This window comes from Pongo pygmaeus, chromosome 1 (genome assembly GCF_028885625.2).
Source record: "Pongo pygmaeus isolate AG05252 chromosome 1, NHGRI_mPonPyg2-v2.0_pri, whole genome shotgun sequence".
Lineage (NCBI taxonomy): Eukaryota > Metazoa > Chordata > Mammalia > Primates > Hominidae > Pongo > Pongo pygmaeus.
Genome location: NC_072373.2, coordinates 120,700,614 through 120,727,485, shown reverse-complemented (window position 1 = coordinate 120,727,485; position 26,872 = coordinate 120,700,614). Strand labels below are relative to the sequence as shown.

The following is a 26,872-nucleotide window of genomic DNA, read 5'->3' as shown; positions in this document are numbered from 1 at the left end:
AATCACACTGATACTGATTTAAACAAAAATTGATATATACTGAAAATAAGGGATAGACAAAGTGAGGGTGCTATGTATGAGGAGTATGGTAGAGAAACAACAGAGAGCAAAAACAGTAATAGAGGCCGGGTGTGGTGGCTCATGCCTATAATTCCAGCACTTTGGGAGGCTGAGGTGAGTGAATCATGAAGTCAGGAGTTCGAGACCAGCCTAGCCAACATGGTGAAACCCTGTCTCTACCAAAAATACAAAACATTAGCTGGACATGGTGGCACATGCCTGTAATCCCAGCTACTCGGGAGGCTGAGGCAGAATTGCTTGAACCTGGGAGGCAGAGGTTGCAGTGAGCCGAGATTGTGCCACTGCATTCCAGCCCAGGCAACAAGAGCAAAACTCCATCTCAAAAAAACAAAACAAAACAAAACAGTAATAGAAGTATGTTTTTCAGAAATGTGGAAATATATAGCAAAAGGCTGGGTGCAGTGGTTCACTCCTGTAATCCCAGGACTTTGGGAGGCTGAGGTAGGAGGATCACTTAAGCCCAGGAATTTGAGACCAGCCTAGGCAACATAATGAGATCCCATCTTAAAAAAAAATTGTATGTATATATATCAAAAGAAACAGCCAAATGGGTTGAAAATGGCAGCCAATAAGAAATAAAACCATGGACAAAGATGGGTTTTATTTTAAGCCTTGAAGTACTATTTGTCTTTTGAAACCATGTATATATATTACATGGACAAAAACAAAAATTAAATTTTAAAATTTGGGTTCTTGTTTTGAAAGTACTCAAAACAACTATTATGAAAGCTGTAATAAAAAAGCAAATATTAAAAAAATAAAAATTCAGAAAAGAAGCAAAAATTGAATTTATGCTCTGAAATAAAACTAGGTTTTTGACACTAATTATTTATAAAGCGAATTCCTATAAGCATCCAAGTGCCAAAAGCAAGTTATACATTTTTGTACTTAATCTCAGCCAAAAAGCTGGGAATCTCATCTTATACATTTTTTAATGAACCACCCTGAAAAGTGTTTTATGCTAAGAATATAGAAAATGCTCCTTAACTAGTCCCATTGCATAAATTAACACTTGTATACTAATGATGGCAAGATAAAAATTTTCCCTGAATAGTGAAAATGTAAATATGCAGTCTTCCACTGCTGTAATTGCCAAAGCGGCCAACACTGCAGCTGCAATCATTCCACCAGATTGTAAAACATCTTTCTATGCCCTGAAAGTCTGAATTTTAAGATTATTTGTTCAAAGATGCCAATTGAAGAAAAAAGAAAATCAAGAAGATTTAGAGATCCTAAAACTGTAGGTTCTTTGAGTAGGATGGCTTATAAAAAATATAATTGCCTTGGTGGTAGTGAGGAAGCAAAAAGAAAAATAGAAGGAAAATGAAAACTATAAAGAGACTTAGAAGTTGGTAGAAGAGAATATAGACGAATGAAGGCAGATTAGGAAAAAAATATTGGTAGGCAGTAAGCTCTAAAAACCTTTATTTACAAGGCTCCAAAGACAAGTTCAACCTTCTATCCATTAGTAGTAAGTTAATATTTCCAAGTTTTACAAAGTCAAGCACTTACATTTGGCTTCCACAAGGTGATTCCTCCAGAAAAGGTATGTGATTTGTTGATCCAGGATTACGAGGAGTGCTTGTATGAATATTTGAAGCATCATGTGTTAATCTCTGACTAGAGTCTTGGGGTGGTGTAGTAAAACTAGTCACAGAAGAACCATTAGATTCATTGCCTTTGCTCCCATTACATTGCTGGTTGAGTGTTGATACCTCATTACCAAGGCCATCCATTCCAATATTTAATTCACCAAGCTTTTGAATAGACCTGTAAAATTAAACAATGTAATCATTTTAAAATAAAAACTTAATTGCATTCCTAATATATACAAGATTAAAAGTGTGAAAAGGTAAAAATATGCACATTTAATATATAATCTATGGCAAATTTAGTGTTAAAAATTACCACCATCAACTTAAGACATAACCAAGATACTGAAAGAAGATCCACATTTTCCCATAGTATAACACTACAGAAGATAGGCATAATGGGCATTATAGACTTTTCTTTCTTTTTTTTTTTGAGTCAGGGTCTCACTCTGTTGCCCAGGCTGAAGTGCAGTGGCATGATCGTGGCTCACTGCAGCCCTGGGCTCAAGCAATCCTTCCACCTCCCACACATACCTGGGACAACAGGTGCATACCATCATGACCAGCTAACTTTTTAAATTTTTTGTAGAGACAGAGTCTCCCTATATGGCCTAGACTGTTCATCAACTCCTGGGTTCAAGCTATCCTCCTGCCTTCCGCCCAAAGTGCTGGGATTACAGGCGTGAACCACTGTGCCCAGCCAGTATCACAGACTTTTTAAAGGCAGCTTTTACAATAAAAACAGAAAAAAAATTCTGTTTCTTCCCCAATATAACTTTGGTTTAATTTTCCATTTAAAACTTAACTTTCAGAAAGAGTCAATAACAATATCACCACTACCAAAATTGCTCATCAACAAAACAAGCCATTTTCATTCCATCTGTCTTGAGTAGTATCAAGTAGGAAATGGATGACTTGAGCAGGCCATGATGAGTAAAAAGTCAAATGGCATCCCTAATACTCCACATGTACTTATTCACTCATTAATTCATTCTACAAATACTATTGGCCAGTCTCTGATCTAGACAATAGGGAGATAAAACAGGAAGCAAAACAAGTTAGCCTCAGAGCCTTGCCCTCAACAAATAGTCTCTCCATTGCTGTAGCCTGACTCCTCATATTGAGATCAGGGCTACAAAGGGCACAAACAGGAAGCTACATTGCTCTTTTAAGATTTAGACTCATGGGCCAGGTGCGGTGACTCATATCTGTAATCCCAGCACTTTGGGAGGCTGAGGTGGGCGCATCACTTGAGGTCAGGAGTTCGAGACCAGCCTGGCCAACATGGTGAAACCCCATCTCTACTAAAAATACAAGAATTAGCCAAGCATGGTGGCAGACACCTGTAATCCCAGCTACTTGGGAGGCTGACCTGTAATCCCAGCTACTTGGGAGGCTGAAGCAGGAGAATCACTTGAACCCGGGAAGCAGAGGCTGCAGTGAGCCAACATCACACCACTGCACTCCAGCCTGGGCGACAGAGCAAGACTCCATCTCCAAAAAAAAAGATTTAGACCCATGGCCAGCAGCAGTGGCTCACGCCTATAATCCCAGCACTTTGGGAGGCCAAGGCAGAAGGACTGCTTGAGCCTGGGAGTTTGAGACTAGCCTGGGCAACAGAGGGAGCCCCTGTCTCTACCAAAAAAAAAAGAAAAAGAAAAAGAAAAACTTAGCCAGACATGGTGGTGTAGGCCTATGATCCTAGCTACTTGGAAGGCTGAGGTGGAAGGATTGCCTGGGCCCAGGAGGTCAAGGCTGCAATGGGCCATGATCCTGCCTGGGCAACAAAGTGAGATCCCAGCTCAGAAAAAAAAAAAGAAAAAGAAATAAAAGGAAAGAAAGAAGGAAGGCCGGGCGCGGTGGGTCACGCCTGTAATCCCAGTACTTTGGGAGGCCCAGGCGGGCTGATCACGAGGTCAGGAGATCGAGACCATCCTGGCTAACACGGTGAAACCCCGTCTCTACTAAAAATACAAAAAAAAAAAAAAATTAGCCAGGCGTGGTGGCGGGCGCCTGTAGTCCCAGCTTCTCGGGAGGCTAAGGCAGGAGAATGGCGTGAACCTGGGAGGCGGAGCTTGCAGTGAGCCGAGATAGTGCCACTGCACGCCAGCCTGGGCAACAGAGCGAGACTCCATCTCAAAAAAAAAAAAAAAAAAAGAAAGAAAGAAAGAAGGAAGGACAGGAAAGGGGAAAGGGGAGGAAGGGAGGGAGGGAGGAAAGAAGATTTAGACCCAAAACTAACCCAGCATCAGTTTCTCCAGCTGAGATTCAATATAAGAAAGGACTAACACAGGGAGTACAATTATTGAGAGGTGTTGTGGCTTATGGTATTTTTTAATTTTCCTACATTAAACATTGTTTATTTATATGTTTAGGGTTTAAAAAATACTTCCAAAAAAGCAGCTCAATATTATTAGAGGAACTGTTAGCCTTTACTAAATATTTATCAGTTAAAAATTATAATTAAGTAGCATTTCTCAAATTGTGTTCTGTGAAACACATTTCTTGTGAAATGTACATATATCTTTTTTTATACTCCCCATAAAAAAGGATATGAGGTCAAATAAATTTGGGAAAAATGCAAAGTATAAAAAGCATTTAAAATGCTAATACAGGCCAGGCACAGTGGCTCATGTCTGTAATCCTAGCACTTTGGGAGGCCAAGGCAGGCAGATCACCTGAGGTAGGGAGTTTGAGACCAGCCTGGCCAGCATGGTGAAACCGTGTCTTTACTAAAAATACAAAAATTAGCCAGGCATGGTGGTGGACACTTGTAGTCCCTGCTACCTGGGAGGCTGAGATGGTGAATCGCTTGAACCTGGGAGGAAGAGGTTGCAGTGAGCCAAGGTCACGCCACTGCACTCCAGCCTAGGCAACAGAGCAAGACTCCGCCTCAAAAAACAAAAAAAATGCTAATATAGCATTTTAACTCTCTTAAAATGGGCTGGGATGGGGAAGAGGCTGAATATGCCTATTAATTGTCAAATCCATGGTGCCAATTATTAGTATTAATAAAAACAAAAGATCAAGAGGTATAAAGTAATGATACAGTACTATTAATAAAATTCCTATCATGCTATAATTTTTTTCAATAAGATCTAATTGTATAACACAACTTATTTCTCTCCTTTCTATGTCCCTCAGAAGGAAGAAGTAAAATTTAAATCTAGAAATAATGACCTGCGAGAGTGATTTGGAAGAATAAAACATTGAGAAGAAAAAGTACATTTTAATTTATAGATTCTATCTCCATTCAATTTGTCCTTGATTTTACGTATCTTAAAGCCCTAGTACAGGCTCAAATATATAAAACTAAAGAGTCTAGAAAAAATAATTAAACAAAAACATTGGGCCAGGCATGAACCTGTAATCCCAGCACTTTGGGAGGCCAAGGCAGGTGGATCACCTGAGGTCAGGAGTTCGAGACCAGCCTGACCAACATGGTGAAACCCTGTCTCTACTAAAAATACAAAAAATTATCTGGGCATAGTGGCAGTGCCTGTAATTCCAGCTACTTGGGAGGCTGAGGCAGGAGAATCGCTTAAACCTGGGAGGCAGAGGTTTCAGTGAGCTGAGATCATGCCACTGCACTCCAGCCTGGGCAACAAGAGCAAGACTCTGTCCCAAAAAAAAAAATTATATTAAAGGGTTGGAACAGAATAGATAAGAAAAGATTAAGAGAATGACAGAAAATTTATGGGAAACTAATATATAAAAATTTAGGATGGGCCGGGCACGGTAGCTCCATGTCAAAAACAAAAACAAAACAATAAATACACTCTAAACAAACCTAAATTACAAGACAGAATTTAAATTCTAGGCCGCATGGTGGTTCTCGCCTGTAATCCCAGCACTTTAGGAGGTCGAGGCAGGAGGATTGCCTGAGCTCAGGAATTCAAGATCAGTCTGGGCAACATGGTGAAACTTCATCTCTACAAAAAATATAAAAATTAGCTGCTTGCGGTGGCTGGAGGATCGCTTTAGCCCCAGAGACAGAAGGTTGAGGCTGCAGTGAGCCATGACCACACTGCTGCACTCCAGACTGGGCAACAGAGTGAGACCCTGTCACAAATTTAAAAAAAAAAAAAGAATTTAAATTCTATTTATGATTGTCTTTAAAGGAAAGATGAACCTTCCCGAATAGTTTAGCTTTTTTTCTGAGGACGTACATCACTAACCACTATTGGGGAGGAGGGTCACAGAACTTTGCCATTTCATCTTCTCACTGCTAGATATCTGCTCTCACTGCAAAATAAGTTGGTCAGAAATTCAAATTACATCCACGACTTTCATGGCTATGAAGAAAACATCCAAAAACCAGAAATGGCAATTCATCAAATAAGAATAATTCTGACAAGCCACTCACTTGAACAGAGGTGATAAGAAAATGATACCCAAACTCGATGTTCAGAGGCCTATTTAGACTCTTGAGACCACCAGTCTAAACAATCCTTGTGTGAGCCGGCTACGATGACTCATGCCTGTAATCTCAGAGCTTTGGGAGGCTGAGGCAGGAGGACTACTTGAGCCCAGGAGTTCAAGGTTACAGTGAGCTATGATCATACCACTGCACTCCAGCCTAGGATGACAGAGCAAGACTCTATCTCCATTTAAAAAACAAAAAGGGCAGGCGCAGTGGCTTACACCTGTAATCCCAGCACTTTGGGAGGCTGAGGCGGGCAGATCACCAGGTCAGGAGATCGAGACCAGCCTGACCAACATGGTGAAATCCCGCCTCCACTAAAAATACAAAAATTAGCCAGGCATGGTGGTGCGTACCTGTAATCCCAGCTACTCAGGGAGCTGAGGCAGGAGAATCGCTTGAACCTGGGAGGCGGAGGTTGCAGTGAGCCAAGATCGCACCACTGCACTTCAGCCTGGGCGACAGAGCTAGACTCCATCTCAAAAAAAAAAAGAAAAAAAAAATGGCCAGGCATGGTGGCTCACACCTGTAATCCCTGCACTTTGGGAGGTTGAGATGGGAGAATCCCTTCAGCCAGGGTAGTAGAGGCTGCAGCGAGCCATGATCAGATCGCGCTACTGCACTCCAGCCTGGGCGACAGAGTGAGACTCCAGCTCAAAAAAGAACAAACAAAAAACAAAACAAAACAAAACCACTCCCTTTGTGAAGGTTTGAAGACGGGATCAATTTCAGGCTCACTGACTTACACAACACTCAGAGTTGTCAAGCAGATTACTTCCAATATTGTTGAATCAAGTGAAGAGCTAACAGTCACCATTACAGTTACCTAATTGTAATCATGACAATAGCCAACATTTATAGGATACTTCCTATGTGCCAGAACTGTTGTAAGCACATTTGCATATATTAATTCACTTAATCTTCCAACAATCATTGCTTATTTAAATATATATTATTTTATTGAATTCTAAACACACACACATAAGACCGGGTGTGGTGGCTCACGCCTGTAATCCCAGCACTTTGGGAGTGGGCGGATCACTTGAGCCCAGGAGTTCAAGACTAGCCTGGCCAACACAATGAAACCCCATCTCTACTAAAAAAATACAAAATCAGCCAGGTGTGGTGGCACACGCCTATAAATCCCAGCTACTCGGGAAGCTGAGGCAGGAGAATTGCTTGAACTCAGGAGGCAGAGGTTGCAGTAAGCGAAGATCGCGCCACTGTACTCCAGCCTGGGTGACAGAGTAAAACTCCATCCCAAGAACGAATAAATCAATAAATTAATTAATTAAATAAAATAATAAAAAATAAAAACACACACATATGTGTGTATATATTTCTCTTATAATTGAAAACAATAAATGTAGTTCATATTGTTTTGGCAGAAATTATAAGAATCATTTTAATACAGCAAATCAAAAAAATCTGTAGGTTTAAGCACTTTAGTAACAATAAAAATAGCAGCTAACAACATAGTGTTTACAGTATGCCAGGTACTGTTCTAAGCACTTTACACAGATTAACTCTATTTATCCTCATGGTAACCTTGTAAGAAGGTTAGAAGAAATAAGAAGTAGATAAGGGCCAGCACCGCGGCTCATGCCTGTAATCCCTGCACTTTGGGAGGTCAAGGTGGATGGATCGCTTGAGGCCAGGAGTTTGAGACCAGCCTGGGCAACAAGGCAAAACCCCATCTCTACAAAAAAATACAAAAATTAGCTGGGTGTGGTGGTATGTGCTGTAGTGCCAGCTACGCAGGAGGCTGAGGCAGGAGGACCACTTGAGCCCAGGAAGTTGAAGCTGCAGCGAGCCAAGATCGCGCCTCTGCACTCCAGACTGGGCGACAGAGTGAGAGCCTTGCCTCAAAAAAACAAAAAAAAAAGCAGCAGATAAAGAGATAAAAAGAACTAGATTAACTTCCCCTAGATCCTCAGTTACCCTGGGACAGCTGGATCCACCTGGCTGTCGGCTGTTCAGTGCACTGAACCTCTGCACTCTTCTGCTCTAGTTGCTTAGGGAATAAGGACAAAACTAGATGAGCCCTCAGAATGCTTTGACTAGAAAGCAATATGTAACTCCACATTACTTGAAATGCTTAAAAAGCCTTAAAATGTCAAACTATACATAGAAAGTAGCAATTATTGCATGTTTTAAATAGCTTTCAAATAACTCCATATTTTAAAAAGTGACTAGAAGACCAACCTATTAAGGAACTGTTCAGTAAGATTCTGCTGCTGATCAGGACCATCCTCCTGATTCACGCCTCCTTCAAGCAACATCTGTTGGTATATCTGCCGCTGTTGCTCCTTCTGTTCTAAATGCTGTTGATAGCGTAATCTTTGCCTATAATATTCTTGAAATTGTTCTGTTGAATCTCGAAGCTTAAAAACATTAGAAAAAATACATATATTTGAGCAAACTATGACAGAATATGTCTTAACAGTACCTTTTATAAATGCTGAATAAAATATACAATTAGCTACGTTTAACAATCACAAAATACTTAATCTATTGCTCTTTGAAAAACAGTATGAGTCTTAATACTCAAGTGGATCAGTTAATTTGCTTTATTCCACGGAAATAGACTGACCGAGATGAATGGTTGCCTTGGTTCCCTGACTAACCCAAAATAAAAATACAAATTATAATGGTTACAAGGGGGCTATTATCAGAGAAAATGAATGTAGATAAAGACTAATACAAATCTGGCATTTCTTTAAAAATATCCATACTGAGGGACTGCATTAATATTTAATAAACATAATGAGATACCAACTTACCCCAGCCAGAATGGCCATCACTAAAAAACAATAGATGTTGGAACGGATGGGGTAAAAAGGGAATGTTTACACACTGCTGGAGGGAATATAAATTAGTACAATCTCTATGGAAAAAAACAGTATGGTGATTTCTCAAAGAACTAAAAGTAGATCTACCATTCAATCCAGCAATCCCACTGAGTATCCACCTAGAGGAAAATAAGTCATCATATCAAAAAGACACCTGCAAGTGTATGTTTATTGCAGCACAATTCCCAGTAGCCCTAACATATAGTACTAAAAAATGTTCCATGTACACTTGAGAAGGATACGTATTCTGCTGTTGTTGAGTGGAGTGTTTTATACATGTCTGTCAGGTCTAGTCGGTTTACAGTATTGTTCAAGTCCTCTATATCCTTATTGATCTTCTACTTGGATGTTTCATCCATTATTGTAAGTAGGGTATTGAAGTCTCCAACTACTATTGCAAAACTATTTCTCCCTTCAGCTCTCTCAGTATTTGCATCATATTTTAAAGCTCTGTTGTTTGGTGCATATCCATGTACTTTTAATACTAATTTTTCTACTTCATTCTTTTTTTTAATTTTAATTTTTTTCTTGCATTGCTATAAAGAAATATATTCTTAATATTTAGTTGAAAACAAAAAACATATTCAACTTATTAAAACCACTTAACCCCTTCAAAGTGGCATGCTGTATAAACCTGTTTGTTTGTTTGTTTGTTTGTTTGTGACAGAGTCTCACTCTGTCACCCAGGCTGGGGTGCAGTGTGGTACACAATGTTGGCTCACTGCAACCTCCACCTCCCAGGTCCAAGCGATTCTCCCGCCTCAGCCTCCCGAGTAGCTGGGACTACAGGTAGCTGTGACACCACGCCTGGCTAATGTTTTGTATTTTTAGTAGAGATGGGGTTTCACCATGTTGCCTAGGCTGGTCTTGAACTCCTGAGCTCAGGTGATCCACCTGTCTCAGCTTCCCAAAGTGCTAGGACTACAGGCATGAGCCGCCATATCCAGCCTATATAAAACTTATACCCTATTTCACAATACAATTTCCTCACAAAAACACCAAAGAAAAATAATCTAAAATCCTGGATTTGGATAAAAGTTTTATTCTATATTTAAAATGTCTAATTTCTTATTCTTAAATCTAATTAGTAAAATATAGGCCATATATCTTAAAAATGTAAACTAGCCGGCCAGGTGCAGTGGCTCAAGCCGGTAATCCCAGCACTCTGGGAGGCCGAGGTGGGCGGATCACGAGGTCAGGAGATCGAGACCATCCTGGCTAACATGGTGAAACCCCGTCTCTACTAAAAATACAAAAAAATTATCCAGGTGTGGTGGCGGGCGCCTGTGGTCCCAGCTACTCGGGAGGCTGAGGCACGAGAGTGGCACAAACCCAGGAGGCGGAGCTTGCAGTGAGCCAATATCGCACCACTGCACTCCAGCCTGGGCGATAGAACAAGACTCCGTCTCAAAAAAAAAAAAAAAAAAAGTAAACTAGCCATGTTTAATGTAAGCGCAATTACTTGAGTCACAAAGCATGTAAAACATGCAATGTCACCGGTAATATTTTAGATTGTTAGTAAATTCACCTGTTAAAATTGCTCCAGAATACACAATGGCAACTAAATATGCCACATATTCGTTGAAGAGAGGAGAGAAAATAAGCTAATAATAAGAAAATCTATGTGTATTCTTTCCTACTCCCAAATATCAGAAAATTCTTTTTACATTTTAAGTAAATTCTATTACTTCTTACAAAGAGAATAACTCTGAAAAACACTAGGTTTAGTAAATATTACCTCATTTTTTTCTTGTTTAGCTGGTCCTGGATTCTGTGCTCCATTTGCAGGCTCTTTTTCTGAAACTGAACTCTGGCCCAAGATTTCACTGCCGATAGGCCTCTGTGCATCAACAGGTGTATCACTTCTTCCAGAAATGTGCAAAAAAACAAAAAGGCAGAGGGGGGAGTAAAGGAAAATATATTTTAGTTAGAGAAATTTTATTATTATTATTTTTGAGATGGAGTCTCTCTCTGTAGCCCCGACTGGAGAGTAGTGACGCAATCTCCGCTCACTGCAACCTCCACCTCCCAGGTTCAAGCAATTCTCCTGCCTCAGCCTCCAGAGCAGTTGGGATTACAAGTGCCTGCCACCACACCCGCCTAATTTTTTGTATTTTTAGTAGAGACGGAGTTTCACCATGTTAGCCAGGCTGGTCTCAAACTCCTGACCTCAAGCGATCCACACTCCCCAGTCTCCCAAAGTGCTGGGATTACAGGCATGAGCCACCACGCCCAGCCAAGAAATTTTAATTTTAAAAAATGACACGGTGGCTCACTCCTGTAATCCCAGCACTTTGGGAGGCCAAGGCAGGCAGCTCGCTTGAGCTAAGAAGTTCGAGACCAGCCTGGGTAACATGGCGAAGCCTAGTCTCTTAAAAAAAAAAAAATTACTTGGGTGTGGTGGGGCGCCTGTGGTCCCCAGCTACTTGGGAGGCTGAAGTGGGAGGATCACCTGATCCCAGGAGGTAGAGGTTACAGTGAGCCAAGATCACGCCACTGCACTCCAGCCTGGGTGACAGAGTGAGACCTTGTCTCAAAAAATAAGAATATTTAGCCTGTTTATAAACTGTACACAGATCGATTTTTTATTTTCCTTTCTTCTAACACCACCAAAAGGGTTTTAAAAAATAGGAAGGTCTTAATGGAGGAGTACCGGGTTATTAGGCAGAGAGAGTGAGAGCAGGGACTACAGTTTAAAATCAGTTGGGTAGGCCGGGCACAGTGGCTTACGCCTGTAATCCCAACACTTTAGGAGGCCGAGGCAGGCAGATCACGAGGTCAGGAGATCGAGACCATCTGGCCAACATGGTGAAAACCCGTCTCTACTAAAAACACAAAAATTAGCTGGCCGTGGTATGCGCCTGTAGTCCCAGCTACTTGGGAGGCTGAGACTAGAGGACCACTTGAACCAGCGAGGCAGAGGTTACAACGAGCCAAGATCACGCCACTGCACTCCAGCCCGGTGACAGAGTGAAACTCCACCTCAAAAAAATAAAAATAAAAATAAATTAAAAATAAAATCAGTTGTGTGGCCTTGGGACAGTCACTTATATTCTCTGTGGCTCAGCTTAAAATAAGCTGATGAATACAAATAATAGGTTGGATAATACAATGCCTAAATTATCTTTATAAAATATAAACTTAGAGTTTTGTTATCTAAACATTATTTCCTCCATATGTTTCTACACAATTTTAAGAATTTTTGAGATTTTATTAGAAGACTTTCTTTGGGCCAGGCACAGTGGCTCACATCTGTAATCCCAGCACTTTGGGAGGCCGAGGGTGGCGGATCACCTGAGGTCGGGAGTATGAGACCAGCCTGACCAACATGGAAAAATCCCATCTCCACTAAAAATACAAAATTAGCCGGCATGGTGGAGCATGCCTGTAATCCTAGCTACTCGAGAGGCTGAGGCAGGAGAATCACTTGAACCCGGGAGGCAGAGGTTGTGGTGAGCTGAGATCGCGCCATTGCAGTCCAGCCTGGGCAATAAGAGCTAGACTCCGTTTCAAAAAAAAAAGACTGAGGAGGAGTTTTTTGGCTACCAGACTGTGCTATGAATTACTAATGGCCACAAGAAGTCCCCTTTTATGTCCACAAAGAAGAATTTATAAGAGCTATTAACTGTATAAAGAATAAAATAACCTTCAAAATGTAACATTTCATTTAATTTTGCAACGTATACAGAACTTCCATATATGCATTATCTCATTTAACTTGCACAATAACCTGTGAAACAGGTTATAAGACCCATTTCACAGAGAGGTAACAGACTCAAAAAACAAGTCATTTTCCTAAGATTGCATAGCTAGAAAATAGAGCTTGAACTTGAACTCAGGTCATCAGACTCCAATTCCAGTGCTAGTCCATGCCTGAAATACATGCATTTCAAGCTTACATATTTCAAATGATTTTTCTCCATTTTAAGTGTCTCTGTTCAAGTGGAAAGATATCCTTTTAAAATATTGCACACTCCCTTTCTTTCATGTTTTATCTTCTTGTTCACCATAGTAGTTCAATCATATTGTAGCATGGTGTTAGCACATAGTAATCACTGAAAAAAAAATATTTTTTTTGAGATAGGATATCTTGTTGTCACCCAGGCTGGAGTACAGTGGTGCAATCAAGGCTCACTGCAGCCTCAACTTCCTGGGCTCAATTGATCCTCCCACCTCAGCCTCCCAAGTAGCTGTGACTACAGGCACACGCCACCATGCTTGGCTAATATTTTTGTATTTTTCTGTAGAGACAAGTTTTCAACATGTTGTCCAGGATGGTCCTAAACTCCTGGGTTTCAGTAATCCACCGTGCCCAGCCTGAAATATATTTTAAATGTATACTCACTTAAAAAAAAAAAAAAGATACTGACTTCAAGTATTTCAAGTAGTACTCTTCATGTTGCATACTTAGCATAATTGGTCTAGTTGAGCTTCTCTCTATATATATATTTAAAAAAACAATAAATAGAGACGGGGTCTCACTCTATTGCCCAAGCGGGTCTCAAACTCCTAGCCTCAAGCAATCCTCCCACCTCAGCCTCCCAAAGTCCTGGGATTACAGGTGTGAGTCACCATACCAGTCCCAATATTTTTAAAATTACATCTAAAATATATTTAAAAATAGGTACATTTGTTCCAAAGTAAATTTTTATACTTTATCCATAGGACAGTAACTCTCACAGCATTTCATTAGTAGTCCTTTTTGACACACTGTCCTTACCAAAGCCATGAGCTCTGAAAGGAAGAAATTTATATTCACTGAGTACCAATCACATGCTTGCCACTCTACTAGAAGCTTTACCTCATTTTGCAAGTCAACGCTTTATTATATAGAGAAGATAACTGAGGCTCAGAGAGATTAAATAACTTTCCCAAGGTCACACAGCCAGTAAATGGCAAAGCTATTGTTCAGACCTATGTCTGACTTTAAAGACTATGTTCAGGCCGGGTGCAGTGGCTCATGCCTGTAATCCCAGCACTTTGGGAGGCCGAGGTGGGCAGATCATGAGGTCAGGAGTTCGAGACCAGCCTGGCCAAGATGGTGAAACCCCGGCTCTACTAAAAATACAAAAATTAGCCAGGCGCAGTGGCGGGCGCCTGTAATCCCAGCTACTTGAGAGGCTGAGGCAGGAGAGTCGCTTGAACCCAGGAGTCAGATGTTGCAGTGAGCTGAGATCGCGCCACTGCACTCTAGCCTGCGCAACAGAGCGAGACTCCGTCTCAAAAAAAAGAAAAAAAAAAGTTAACCTACCCTTTAGGAAGTCCCTCACTTAACTGATTCAAGTTAGATTCTCCTCTCTAAAGAACATGAAAGAAAATATCACAGCCCTCTCCTCTATAATCTCAGAGCAACTTAATAGAAAAGGCTTCCCTATACATTCATCCTATACTTCTTTTTTTTTGGAGTGAGATGGAGTCTTACTCTGTCGCCTAGGCTGGAGTGCAATGGTGCAATCTCTGCTCACTACAACCTCTGCCTCCCAGGCTCAAGTGATTCTCCTGCCTCGGCCTCCCAAGTAGCTGGGATTATAGGCATGCACCAGCTAATTTTTTTGTATTTTTAGTAGAGATGGGGTTTCACCATGTTGGCCAGGCTGGTCTCAAACTTCTGACCTCAGGTGATCCACCACCCATCTCGGCTTCCCAAAGTGCTGGGATTACAGGCTTGAGCCACCGCGCCCGGCCTCATCCTGTATTTCTTATGCCTTAACTAAGGATCTCCACTTGCTCTAATTATTATAATTTTTTGAGACAGAATCTCACTCTGTTACCCAGGCTGGAGTGCAGTGGTGCGATCTAGGCTCACTGCAACCTCCACTTCCGAGGTTCAAGCGATTCTCCTACGTCAGCCTCCTGAGTAGCTGGGACTACAGGCATGTGCCACCATGCCCAACTAATTTTTGTATTTTTAGTACAGACGGGGTTTCCCCATGTTGGACAGGCTAGTCTTGAACTCCTGACCTCAAGTGATCCACCTGCCTCGGCCTCCCAAAGTGCTGGGATTACAGGCCTGAGCCACCGCACCCAGCTCACCTGCTCTAATTAGAAACAGAAATTCTGAGCCCACTGCTCCTTCCTCTGCAAAGAATGGCTCCAACTATCCTATGTAATGTGAAAAGGTTTCATTTTTATCTCTTTCATGAAATAAATTTATTGAAGTCAACACTAATATTTAACAGAAAACCATCTATACATCCTCATGGGTTTCCTGGAAAAATGAAGCAGAAAGTTTCCTAACCCTGAAATAAATAACTGCTGATCAGGAGTTTATTATTTCATGCCAGGTTTGAAGGAAAAACTGAATGGTGGCTTTAACACTTATTTCCTTCATATGTATAAGAATCACTAAAGTAAAGTAAGTGGAAATAATTAGAGTTTTAAGTTCTAGTTGTTCACCACACTACTATGTACAGGAGAAAAAAAGTAGAAACAACCTGGTATCCTACAATAAGGAGTTAAATTTGTGATATAGTCATACAATGAAATACTGCATATACTTATGATTAATCATTGATATCAAGAAATGTTTAAGAATATGGAAAATAGTCATGGTCTTTCAAGTGGAAAAAGCAGATTACATGAAAATCTATGTAATACATTCCCAGTTTTAAAAAATGTATTCATATAGCCAGGCGCAATGGCTCACGCCTGTAATCCTAGCACTCTGGGAGGCCGAGGCGGGTGGATCAGCTGAGATCAGGAGTTCATGACCAGCCTGGCCAACATGGTAAAAACCTTATCACTACTAAAAATACAAAAATTAGTTGGGCGTGGTGGCAGATGCCTGCAATCCCAGCTACTCAGGAGGCTGAGGCAGGAGAATTGCTTGAACCCAGGAGACGGAGGTTGCAGTGAGCCGAGACCATGCCACTGCACTCCAGCCTGAGTGACAAAAGGAAAACTCCATCTCAAAAAAAAAAAAAAAAAAGTACTCATAGAAAAAAAGACTGGTCCATCTAAGTATGAGATTGTGTGGGATTTTAATTCTCATACTATTACTCTTCTATATTTTCCAAATTTTCTTCACAGCACATGTATTATATCTATAACCAGCAAAAGAATAAGATATAAAAATAAAGATTTTTCTCATATAATTTTAATTATCAAAAATTTTAAACCCTTACTAAAGTATTAACGACTAACTTTCAACTAAAAGGACCTGAACATTAAGAAAACATACACACTCCTGGGCATGGTGGTTCACACCTATAATCCCAGAACTTTGAGAGGCCAAGGCAGGATGATTGCTTCGCTTGAGTCCAGGAGTTGGAGACCTGGGCAACACTGCAAAACCCCGTCTCTATCAAATATACAAAAATTAGCTGAGTATGGTGGTGTGTGCCGGTAGTCCCAGCTACTCAGGAGGCTGATTTTAACCTGGGAGATTGTTCCACTGCACTCCAGCCTGGGTGACAGAGCCAGATCCTGTCTCAAAGAAAACATATACACACTATAATTACATGATCTCAAACTTCTGAAGATTTCCTAATTTTTTTTTTTTTTTTTTTTTTTTTTTTTTTTTTTTTTTTGAGACGGAGTCTCACTCTGTGGCCCAGGCCAGAGTGCAATGGCGTGATCTCAGCTCACTGCAAGCTCCCCCTCCTGGGTTCACGCCATTCTCCTGCCTCAGCCTCCTGAATAGCTGGGACTACAGGCACCTGCCACCACACCCAGCTAATTTTTTGTATTTTTAGTAGAGACAGGGTTTCACCGTGTTAGCCAGGATGGTCTCGATCTCCTGACCTTGTGATCCACCCACCTCGGCCTCCCAAAGTGCTGGGACTACAGGCGTGAGCCACCGCACCCGGCCTAAGATTTCCTAATTTGTATAACCAAATGCTTACCGCTCAGGGGATTCTTCGTAAATACTGTGACATTCTGTATTCTCAAGCATGAGACTTCTACTGAGGTTTTGTACCCCTGGATAATGGAAGTTAGCAAAGGAGTGTGACATTGGAGAAGTTTTGTTTCCAAGGTCTGAAATTCTCTTATCATGACTGGTTAGTCCACAGGTGAGGCCATCTAAAGCAGGATTCAGAGAGCGGGTCATATAGGCATCAGCTGATTGAGGTCTTCTCATTGGGGATGATGGATAGGGAGAGAGTTTGCTGATAAGAGGAGTCAAAAGATCAGCATATGCAGCTTTTGTAGGTTTCAGAAGTTTGTCAACATGAATATTAAGCATTTTCTGTTCAAAAGCACAAGAGAAGACAGAAGATGGAAGATTCTGAAGCCATGACAGTAAACTCAGATCCAAATCATCACAACCATTACCACATAAGAGGTCGATGCCAAGAAGCACTTCACTTTCTGTAATTTCTTCTCCAGTTGCTTTACTCTGACAAAATTCTACACAGCATTCATAAAGTAGGCCTTTCATTACAAGCTGAAATAAACGATTGTTACTAGCTTTAAAACCAGCTTCACTTAGCTTCCTATCAGCAGGGATGAATTCTGCAACCATGACACAAGCCTCTTCAAAACAGTGAACTCGTGCGGTGCTGGGATTCCAGTCCTTAAACTCGGCATGATTGGTCAGACGAGGCAAAGTCAAAAGCAAACAGAGCTTACTATAGTCATCTTTAGAAGGACAGTATTCTTCTAGAGCATGTAAACATTGCACAGCTTCTTGCATGGTAAATTCCAGCTGTAAGAAAAATATAAATGATCAAATAATCACTATAAAAAACATGCTGTGAAATATGAAAATGACAAGAGTACAAAGAATAAATTATATTGCCACAGAATACTCATATAATTTGTAGGATATGCAACAGCTTTCAAGATAGGAACAAAATGTTTTCACAACTAAAATAAAAATAATAAAAAACTTGGTTAATTAGTACATTAAACTTTTATCTATAAAAACACTGTTCTATTATAATTCAGGCTTAAGACAGGATCTCACTCTGCTGCCCACGCTGGAGTGCAGGGGTTATTCATACACACAAATATAGTGCACTACAGCCTTGAACTCCTGGCCTCAAGTGATCCTCAGCCTCTAAAGTAGCTGGGACCACAGGTGTGCCACACTGTGCCCAGCTCTCAAATATATAATTTTTTAAGGGCAAGAATAATTTTTCTAGAAATGAAAATTGAAGCATGCCAATGTTCAATTGTTTATAAACCTTGCTATTATTCCAGCTTACCCAAAAGGCAAAAGAGCCATTCTGTCAGTCCAAACTTACCTTAGAGCAAAATTGTGTGGGGATACAAAGTCAAGAAAAGGGAGCCAAGTTTGGTGGCTCACACCTGTAATCCCAGCACTTTGGTAGGCCGAGGTGGGCAAATCATGAGGTCAGGAGTTCGAGACCAGCCCGGCCAACATAGTGAAACCCCATCTCTAACAAAAATACAAAAAATTAGCCAGGCACAGTGGCGGGCGCCTGTAATCCCAGCTACTTGAGAGGCTGAGGCAGGAGAATTGCCTGAACCTGGGAGGCAGAGGTTGCAGTGAGCCGAGATCGCACCATTGCACTCCAGCCTGGGTGACAGTGCGAGACTCTGTCTCAAAAAAAAAAAAAAAAACAAAAACAGAAAGGGAACACCTAAAGTTGACTTACTACAAAACAATCCAGACAGATCAAAAAGGAAGCTTAGCTGAGAGACAAATTATAATAATTTGTATAGTGAATATTGTCTTTGAATCATAAGCTTTTAATGATGTAAGGAACTTCAGCACTCACCTAGTCCAGCCTCCATATCTTACATATGGGAAAAGTCAGGGTACACATTTACCAAGGTAATTCAGTTGATTAGTGGCAAAGACAGAATAAAAAATAGGTCTCCTAACGCATGTTCCAGTGTTCTTTTCACTTTTGAACATCATTATCTGGCAAATATTTCTGTATCTGAAAGTCCCCACTGTAAAATCCTTTGGTTTTTGCCTCAGTCTGAATGTTTGTGCCTCCCTAAAATTCCTATGTTGAAATCCTAACCCCACAAGGTAATGGTATTGGAAAAGTAGGGCCTTTGGGAGGTGACTAGGTCATAAGTGCTCAGCCCTCATGAATTAGATTAGTGCCCATATAAGAGATCCCAGAGAGCTAGCTAGCCTCTTTAACCAACTGAAAACACAGCTAGAAGGCACCATCCATGAACCAGAGCACAGGCCCTCACCAGACAATGAATCTGCTGGTACCTTGATCTTGGACTTTCCAGCTACCAGAACTGAAGAAATAAACTTCTATTGTTTACTAGCCCCCTAGTTTATGATATTTTGTTATAGCAGCTCAAATGGACTAAGACACTTTACTTCAGTTAACAGTTACCAGAACTTAATACAAGTTTTCTCGGTTTTAGTATTACACTGAATCTTTAAAAGTCTCTTTACTAATCAAAATTAATTTAATTTCATTAAATTTAAATAGTCATGAAGACAAACATTTCAGCAAAAAAAAAAAAACTATCTCTGGATCAAAGAAAACACAGAAAAGACAGAGAAAAAGGAAATAAATATAACCAACCCACTTCTGGGATTAAAAAAAAAGAAGAAACGATGAAGATTCATCAAGTCAAACTTTCTCTATTGCTGACTTACCTTAAACAAGAGAGAGGCACACACTCTTCAACTAGCCAGCTATTTATATATCTTGGCTTAAACCATGGAACAAGTTTAGAAGCGCTATAGACTGAAAATACTACACCTGGAAAACACCAGATCAGATCTTGCCCCATCCCAGCTCATAAAACTTTGAAAACTTGTGATGCTAATCCTTCGTTTTAGTGACTAAAATACTTATGACTGAAAACAAGACTAGGGCGCAAACCTTCAGGAATAAAAATCTTACATGCTGGGGCTCATCTTCTGCTGACATCGCATTGTTAACACATAAAGCTTCTAAAAACTTCTGCTTCAGGATAATATAACGAAACCTGTGGAAAAAAATGAAGCATTAATTTTTCCAATGTCTGATGTCAAATATACTTAGAAGTTACTATATAAGTACTTTTGCTTTAGGAAAATTATTCAAATAATTTACTAGGCTTCTTATCACTTTGAAGCCATAACTGAAGAAAGTTCAGTCACAAGTAATCACAATTTAACACTAAGAGAATGAATTTATATTTCCAATATTAATTGTAAACAAAAATCCAATTTTTATGGAAGATATCAAATGTTACCTAATATTAAATCAAAAGTCTTATACCCAAAATGTTTTGTTTACCTTACATCCTGTTTTATCTTTATTAAAAAAATTTTCATTAACAAATAATAGTATATATTTATGGGGTATGTTACATTTTTATATACATATACATTGTAGAAAGATTAAATCAAATATTTTCTTTTTAAATATGAGAAAAGTCTAATAAAAAATGGGGCTGAAAGGGTAGGAGAAAATGAACATTTCTAAAACATTACAAAATAACTAGAGACTTAAAGCTTTTTTTCTTGTTTTTCTTTTTTTTTTTAGAGACAGAGTCTTCTGTTCTGTCACCCAAGCTGGAGTACAGTGGCATGATCACAGCTCACTACAGCCTCAAACTTTGGCCCAAGCAGTCCTCCTGCCTCAGCCTCCCAAGCAGCTAGGACTACAACTGTGTGCCACAGCACCCGGCCAATTTTTAAAATTGTTTTGTAGACACCGGGTCTCACTTTGTTGCTCAGACTGATCTCAAATTCCTGGCTTCAAGCAATTCTCCTGCCTCAGCCTCCCAAAGTGCTTGGATTAATTTTTCCAATGTCTGATGTCAAATATACTTAGAAGTTACTATATAAGTACTTCTATATAAGTTACTATATAAGTGTGAACCACTGCACCTGGTCCCAACTTAAAGCTTTTTAACAAGAATTTTTCAGTGACGGGAAGGGATAGCAAAGAGTCTACCTAACTTGTGTAAGAATCAAAAACTTTATTGCCTGAAGCAATTTATAGAAAAAGTGTTTCCAAGTCTGGAAAGAAAAAAATAATGAACCTTCAGTCATTCTTTCAGCCACTGTTGTAGTAGCAAATTGTGTCCATTAAAACAAAATCCCTGCCTTCAAAAAGAGGGTCACCTAATAAATTATATGAAATTTTCACAGAGTTCAGCAAGGCCTCAAAGAAGTATGAAACCAATTGTACAAAAGAGGTGGAAAGTTAACAAAAAAAAGACATAACAACTGACTCTCAGAAGACAATCAGAAGTGTACCAGGTAAAGGCAGGAGATGGTGAAGGGATTAATATTCTAGGTAAGTGAAGAATGTACAAACGCAAAGAAATATCAAGCAGCATGGTCTGAATAGCAAATCAAAAAATAACAAGAGGTTCAACTTCTGATAATGATAGAGTAACTTGTATCTGGCTAACCTTTCTGCATATTAACAACAATAAATCTTACATAAAATACAAAAAAGAGGCTATTTATTTGTTTATTGATTGACTGATTGAGACAGAGTCCTGCTCTGTCACCCAGGCTGGAGTACAGTGGCACAATCTCGGCTCACTGCAACCTCTGCCTCCCACTTTCAAGTGATTCTCCTGCCTCAGCCTCCCAAGTAGCCGGGATTACAGGCACGTGCCACCACACCCAGCCAATTTTTTTTCGTATTTTCAGTAGAGACAGGATTTCGCCATGTTGGCCAGGCTGGTCTCCAACTCCTGACCTCAGGTGATCCGCCTGCCTCGGCCTCCCAAAGTGCTGGGATTACAGGTGTGAGCCACCACGCCTGGCCTCAAAAAATGACTATTTTGAATGCATTTGAAAAGCTGCCACAACTACAGGGAAGTCAATCCTTAAAAAAGAGAAATTTGCCAGGCGCTTGGCTCAAGCCTGTAATCCCAGCACTTTGGGAGGCCAAAGCGGGTGGATCACGAGGTCAGGAGCTCGAGACCAGCCTGGCCAACATGGTGAAACCCCATTTCTAACAATACAAAAATTAGCTGGGCACAGTGGTGCATGCCTGTAGTCCCAGCTGCTCGGGAGGCTGAGGCAGGAGAATCACTTGAACCTGGGAAGCGGAGGTTGCAGTAAGCCAAGATCGCACCACTGCATTCCAGTTTGGGCGACACAGTGAGACTTCATCTCAAAAAAAAAAAAAAAAACCCCAGAAATTTAAGGGGTCAGATTCAAGCGCATAATGCTTTCCAGCTGAGGGCACTCCCCAGTTCACACAGTGTGAGCTAGAACTCAAAACAGAAGGCTGTGGCTTGAAGAGTCTGGTACTGACTGAGCACAGTGGCTCACACTTGTAATCCTAGCACTTTGAGAGGCCAAGGCAAGAGGATTATTTGAGCCCAGAAGTTCGAGACCAGCCTGGGCAACAAAGTGAGACCTGGTCTCTACAAAAAATTTAAAAATTAGCCTAGCGGGGTGGCACACACCTGTAGTCCCAGCTACATAGGAGTCTGAAGCAGGCAAATCACTTGAGCCCAGGAGGTAAGGCTACAGTGAGCTGTGTTCACACCACTGCACTCCAGCCTGGGCAACAGAATGAGACCTTGTCTCAAAAAAAAAGTTTGGTACTGCCAGAGCAGCTAAAAAATGAGAGGAAGATCCAAAAAAAAAGGACGGAGTCACAGTAGGAAACATACCAAAATCTATTGTATAAACTTAGGTACCCAAATCCCTGGCTATCCCCTAAACTGTGAAGATGCAAGGGAGACACCAAGGAGCCTGGAGAAAACAGATGAAAGGCCAAAGAACTGAGCAGAGATTTTGGCACAAATCTCTGGTATCCACAAGAGGGGAGAAAGAGTTTGCATTTTGAGGCTACCTAAGTTAAATAATTGCCTGTATAAAAATCAAACTTTTTATGTAGGAAGAGAACAGAATTCAGAGCCTCAAGAGTGAAGCTGCAATGTGCAGATTACATTTACAAAATAATTAGATATAGTTAAAAAAAAAAACAAAAAGTGACTCCCAGTTAGGAGAAAAGGCAGTCATTAGAAACTGAGCCTGATATAAGCAAGCACAAGGCCAAATTACCAAAAAAGGACTACACTAGCAAACAAGCAGCTACCCTCAGTATGTTGAAGGACCTAAAGAAAAATATAATCATAATGAATGAACAGATGGAAAAATCTTACAAAAAAATTATACAAATTTGGAAATGAAAAGTATAATATTCAAAATGAAAAATTCACTGTTGAATTTGAAGCTGCAGTGCCACATACATGCCACACTACACATCAGCCTGGTGGTAGAACAAGAACCTGTTTTTAAAAATTCACAATTTATCAACAGATTGCTAATAGCAAAAGAAAGGGTCAGTGAACATTAAATCAACTTAAAAGAATCCAAATGAACACAGGGGAAGCCTGGGCAACATGGTGAAACCCTAACTCTAAAAAAAATACAAAATTAGCTAGGCTGATGGTACACGCCTGTAGTCGCAGCTACTTGAGAGGCTGAAGTGGGAGGATTGCTTGAGCCCAGGAGACCAAGGCTGCAGTGAGCTGTGATCATGCCACCACACTCCAGCCTGGGTGACAGAGAGAGATCAATTTGTTTACTCTCTGCTCAAGGCCAGTGGAGAAAGAAAAATAAAAATGAAAATTTTTGTTCATTGTTTTGCTAAGCTTCTACCAATGATGAGACACTAAAAACTTTAGATAAAATCTTACCTTTTTTTGTCAAATTTTTCCATACATTCTAGAGGCTGAATGAACTGAAGAACTTCATCCCATTGACCATCAAGTATTAGCTGCCTAAATAAAAAATTTAAAAAAACCAGCATGTCACCAAATTCAGGTTATACTAATTAAAAGCAGAATAGATGACAAAATAGCATTCAAACTTCATAAAGCACATAATGAGATTAACATTTTATCTGATTCCTCAAATAAATTTTTCATAATTTTTTTTTTTTTTTTTTGAGACGGAGTGTCGCTCTGTTGCCCAGGCTGGAGTGCAATGGCACAATCTCGGCTCACTGCATCCTCCGACTCCTGTGTTCGAGCGATTCTCCTGCCTCAGCCACCCGAGGAGCTGGGACTATAGGCTCGCACCACTACGCCCCACTAATTTTTTTCTATTTTTAGTAGACACAGGGTTTCACCATGTTGGCCAGGCTGGTCTCAAGCTCCTGACCTCAGGTGATCCACCCACCTCGGCCTCTCAAAGTGCTGGGATTACAGGCCTGAGTCACCTCACCTGGCCTAAATTTTTCTTAACTTATTTGTAACAACATACACTGTATGAGAAGAATTTGTGAATCTGCAACCACTCATACTAACCATATATATGTGGGTTTTGACCTATGTAAAAACATTGGACACGCGAGGCGTGGTGGCTCACACCTGTAATCCCAGCACTTCGGGAGGCCAAGGTGGGCAGATCACCTGAGGTCAGAAGTTTGAGACCACCCTGGCCAACATGGCGAAACCCCGTCTCTACTAAAAGTACGAAAATTAGCTGGCCATGTTGGCGGGCGCCTGTAATCCCAGCTACTCAGGAGGCTAAGGCAGGAGAAGCTTGAACCTGGGCGGCAGAGGTTGCAGTGAGCCAAGATCACGCCACTGCACTCTAGCCTGGGCAACAAAAGAGAGACTCTGTCAAAAAAAAAAAAAAAAAAAAAAAAAAATTGGACTAAGCTTAAAAGTTCTTATATTTCCATATTCATCTTACAGTTTTAAAGCTATTATATATTATTTTAAGAACAAGTGGCTGGGTGCAGTGGCTCATGTCTGTGGTCCCAGCACTTTAGGAAGCTAAGGTAAGCAATTCACTTGAGCTCAAGAGTTCGAAACCAGCCTGGGAAACATGGCGAAACCCTGTCTCTACAAAAAATATAAAAATTAGCCAGGCATAGTGGTGCATGCCTGTGGTCCCAGCTACTCGGGAGGCTGAGGTGGGAGGATCACTTGAGCCCAGATGTCAAGGCTGCAGTGAGCTGAGATTGTGCCACTGCACTCCAGCCTGGGCAACAGAGTGAGGCCCTGTCTCAAAAAAACACACACAAAAAAGAAAGAACAGGTGATCACTTGAGCCCAGCAGTTCAAGACTAGCCTGGGCAACATGCAAAACCCCATCTCTACAAAAAATTTAAAAATTAGCTGGGCATGGTGGTACATGCCTGTAGTCCCAGCTATTCAGAAGGCTGAGGTGGGATAATCGCTTGAGTCAAGAAGGTCATGGCTGCAGTGACCATAGTCATGCCACTCCACTCTAGCCTGGCAGCCTAGGTGACATAGCAAGACGCTGTTTCAAAAAAAAAAGTAAAAAGAATTTTAAAAGCTTGGAGTGGGCCAGGCATGGTGGCTGTCAGCATTTTTGGAGGCCGAGGAGGACAGATCACCTGAGGTCAGGAGTTCAAGACCAGCCTGGCCAACACAGCGAAACCCCATCTCTACTAAAAATACAAAAATTAGCCAGGCATGGTGGCAGGTGCCTGTAATCCCAGCTTACTCAGGAAGCTGAGGCAGGGAGAATCTCTTGAACCTAGAAGGTACAAGTTACAGTGAGCCGAAGTCCCGCCACTGCAGTCCAGCCTGGGCGACAGAGTGAGAGGAGTCTCAAAAAAAAAAAAAAAAAAAAAAAGCTGGGAGTGGTGGCTCATACCTGTAATCTCAACGTGTTAGGAGGCTGAGGCAACATGGTGAAAACCCATCTCAACTGGGGGTGATTTTGCATTCTGTCAGGACATTTGGCAACATCTAAAGACATTTTTGGTAGTCACAACTGGGGATACTACTGGGATCTAGCGGGTGGATCTACTGGGATCTAGTTGGGGATGCCGTTAACATCCCACAACAAAGGACAACCCTCCACAACAAAGAATAATCTGGCCCAGATTCTAGCAGTGCCAAGGCTGAGAAACTCTGCTCTACATTGTGAATTCTATGTGAAATCTACAGCTTTGAGAATACAGTTTACACTGAGAATGAAAACAGCAAGGAATAAGAACAAGTTTCATCCTACTTTAAATGGTCTATGGGAATATCCAAAAGTTACAAGGCATTCTTACATCTTTTCTTTCACAACAGCAATTTCCCTATTTTTGAATGTTTTAGAACAGAGAAATTTTAAATGGGAAGGATGGGCAGGAAGACCTACATAGGATTAACAATATGCTGCGAAGAAGAAATATTAAAGCAAGATGGGCACAGTGGCTCATGCCTGTAAATCCCAGCACTTTGGGAGGTCAAGGTGGGAGAATCATTTGAGGCCAGGAGTTCAAGACCAGCCAAGGGCAATATAGCAAGATCCCATCTTTACAAAAAAAAATTAAAATAAAGAAATTTTTTAAATAAAAATAAGGCAATCACTGTATATCATAATCATTTTATAAAGGTGCATTTCAATATCTAAAATGTAAGAAAGGACACAATTTCAAAGGCAAGCCCTTTAAGATGAACATATTTAGTTGTTGTTTTTTTTTTTTTTTTTTTTTGAGACAAGAGTCTTGCGCTGTTGCCCAGGCTGGAATGCAGTGGCACGATCTCAGCTCACTGCAAGCTCACGATCTCGGCTCACTGCAAGCTCTGCCTCCTGGGTTCACACCATTCTCCTGCCTCAGCCTCCCAAGTAGCTAGGACTACAGGCACCCGCCACCACGCCTGGATAATTTTTTGTATTTTTAGTAGAGACAGGGTTTCACTGCGTTAGCCAGGATGGTCTCGATCTCCTGACCTCGTGATCTGCCCACCTTGGCCTCCCAAAGTGCTGAGATTACAGGCGTGAGCCACTGTGCCTGGCCGAACATATTTAGTTTAATGAAAAACCTACTATTTTATTATTCTTTGCATTTCACCTCAGACCAGTAAAATTTCATCATAAATCAAGCAGGAGGGTACTTGAGAGCTGCCGCTGTTAACTTCTAGGAGTATTAATGCTTGATAGTGCTTAAAAAAATACTACACTATTAACTAAGCTCCCTGGGGCTGGATGATATTCATAACACAAAATATAGAGAAGTGCAACAAGTTTAAATAGACTCCCCTAATATAATAAAGCTTTGTTGTTGCTGTTGTTGTTGAATGGTTCCTTTTCATAAGCT

At 40.8% G+C, this 26,872-nt stretch overlaps 1 protein-coding gene across 2 annotated transcripts in view; it reads right to left on the bottom strand.

Annotated features, from left to right (window-relative positions):
- Positions 1-26,872, bottom strand: part of WDR47 (WD repeat domain 47) — a 70,376-nt gene that overhangs the window by 22,197 nt on the left and 21,307 nt on the right. The window contains exons 3-8 of one of the 2 annotated variants that reach the window (XM_054481128.2): positions 23,499-23,582; positions 19,739-19,823; positions 16,793-17,595; positions 10,687-10,813; positions 8,302-8,480; positions 1,594-1,851 (exon numbers count right to left, since the gene is read on the bottom strand). In XM_054481128.2, coding sequence (XP_054337103.1) covers positions 1,594-1,851; positions 8,302-8,480; positions 10,687-10,813; positions 16,793-17,595; positions 19,739-19,823; positions 23,499-23,582 — 1,536 coding nt within the window. The remainder of the gene's footprint in view (positions 1-1,593; positions 1,852-8,301; positions 8,481-10,686; positions 10,814-16,792; positions 17,596-19,738; positions 19,824-23,498; positions 23,583-26,872) is intronic. The other variant, XM_054480431.2, reaches the window with a different exon arrangement.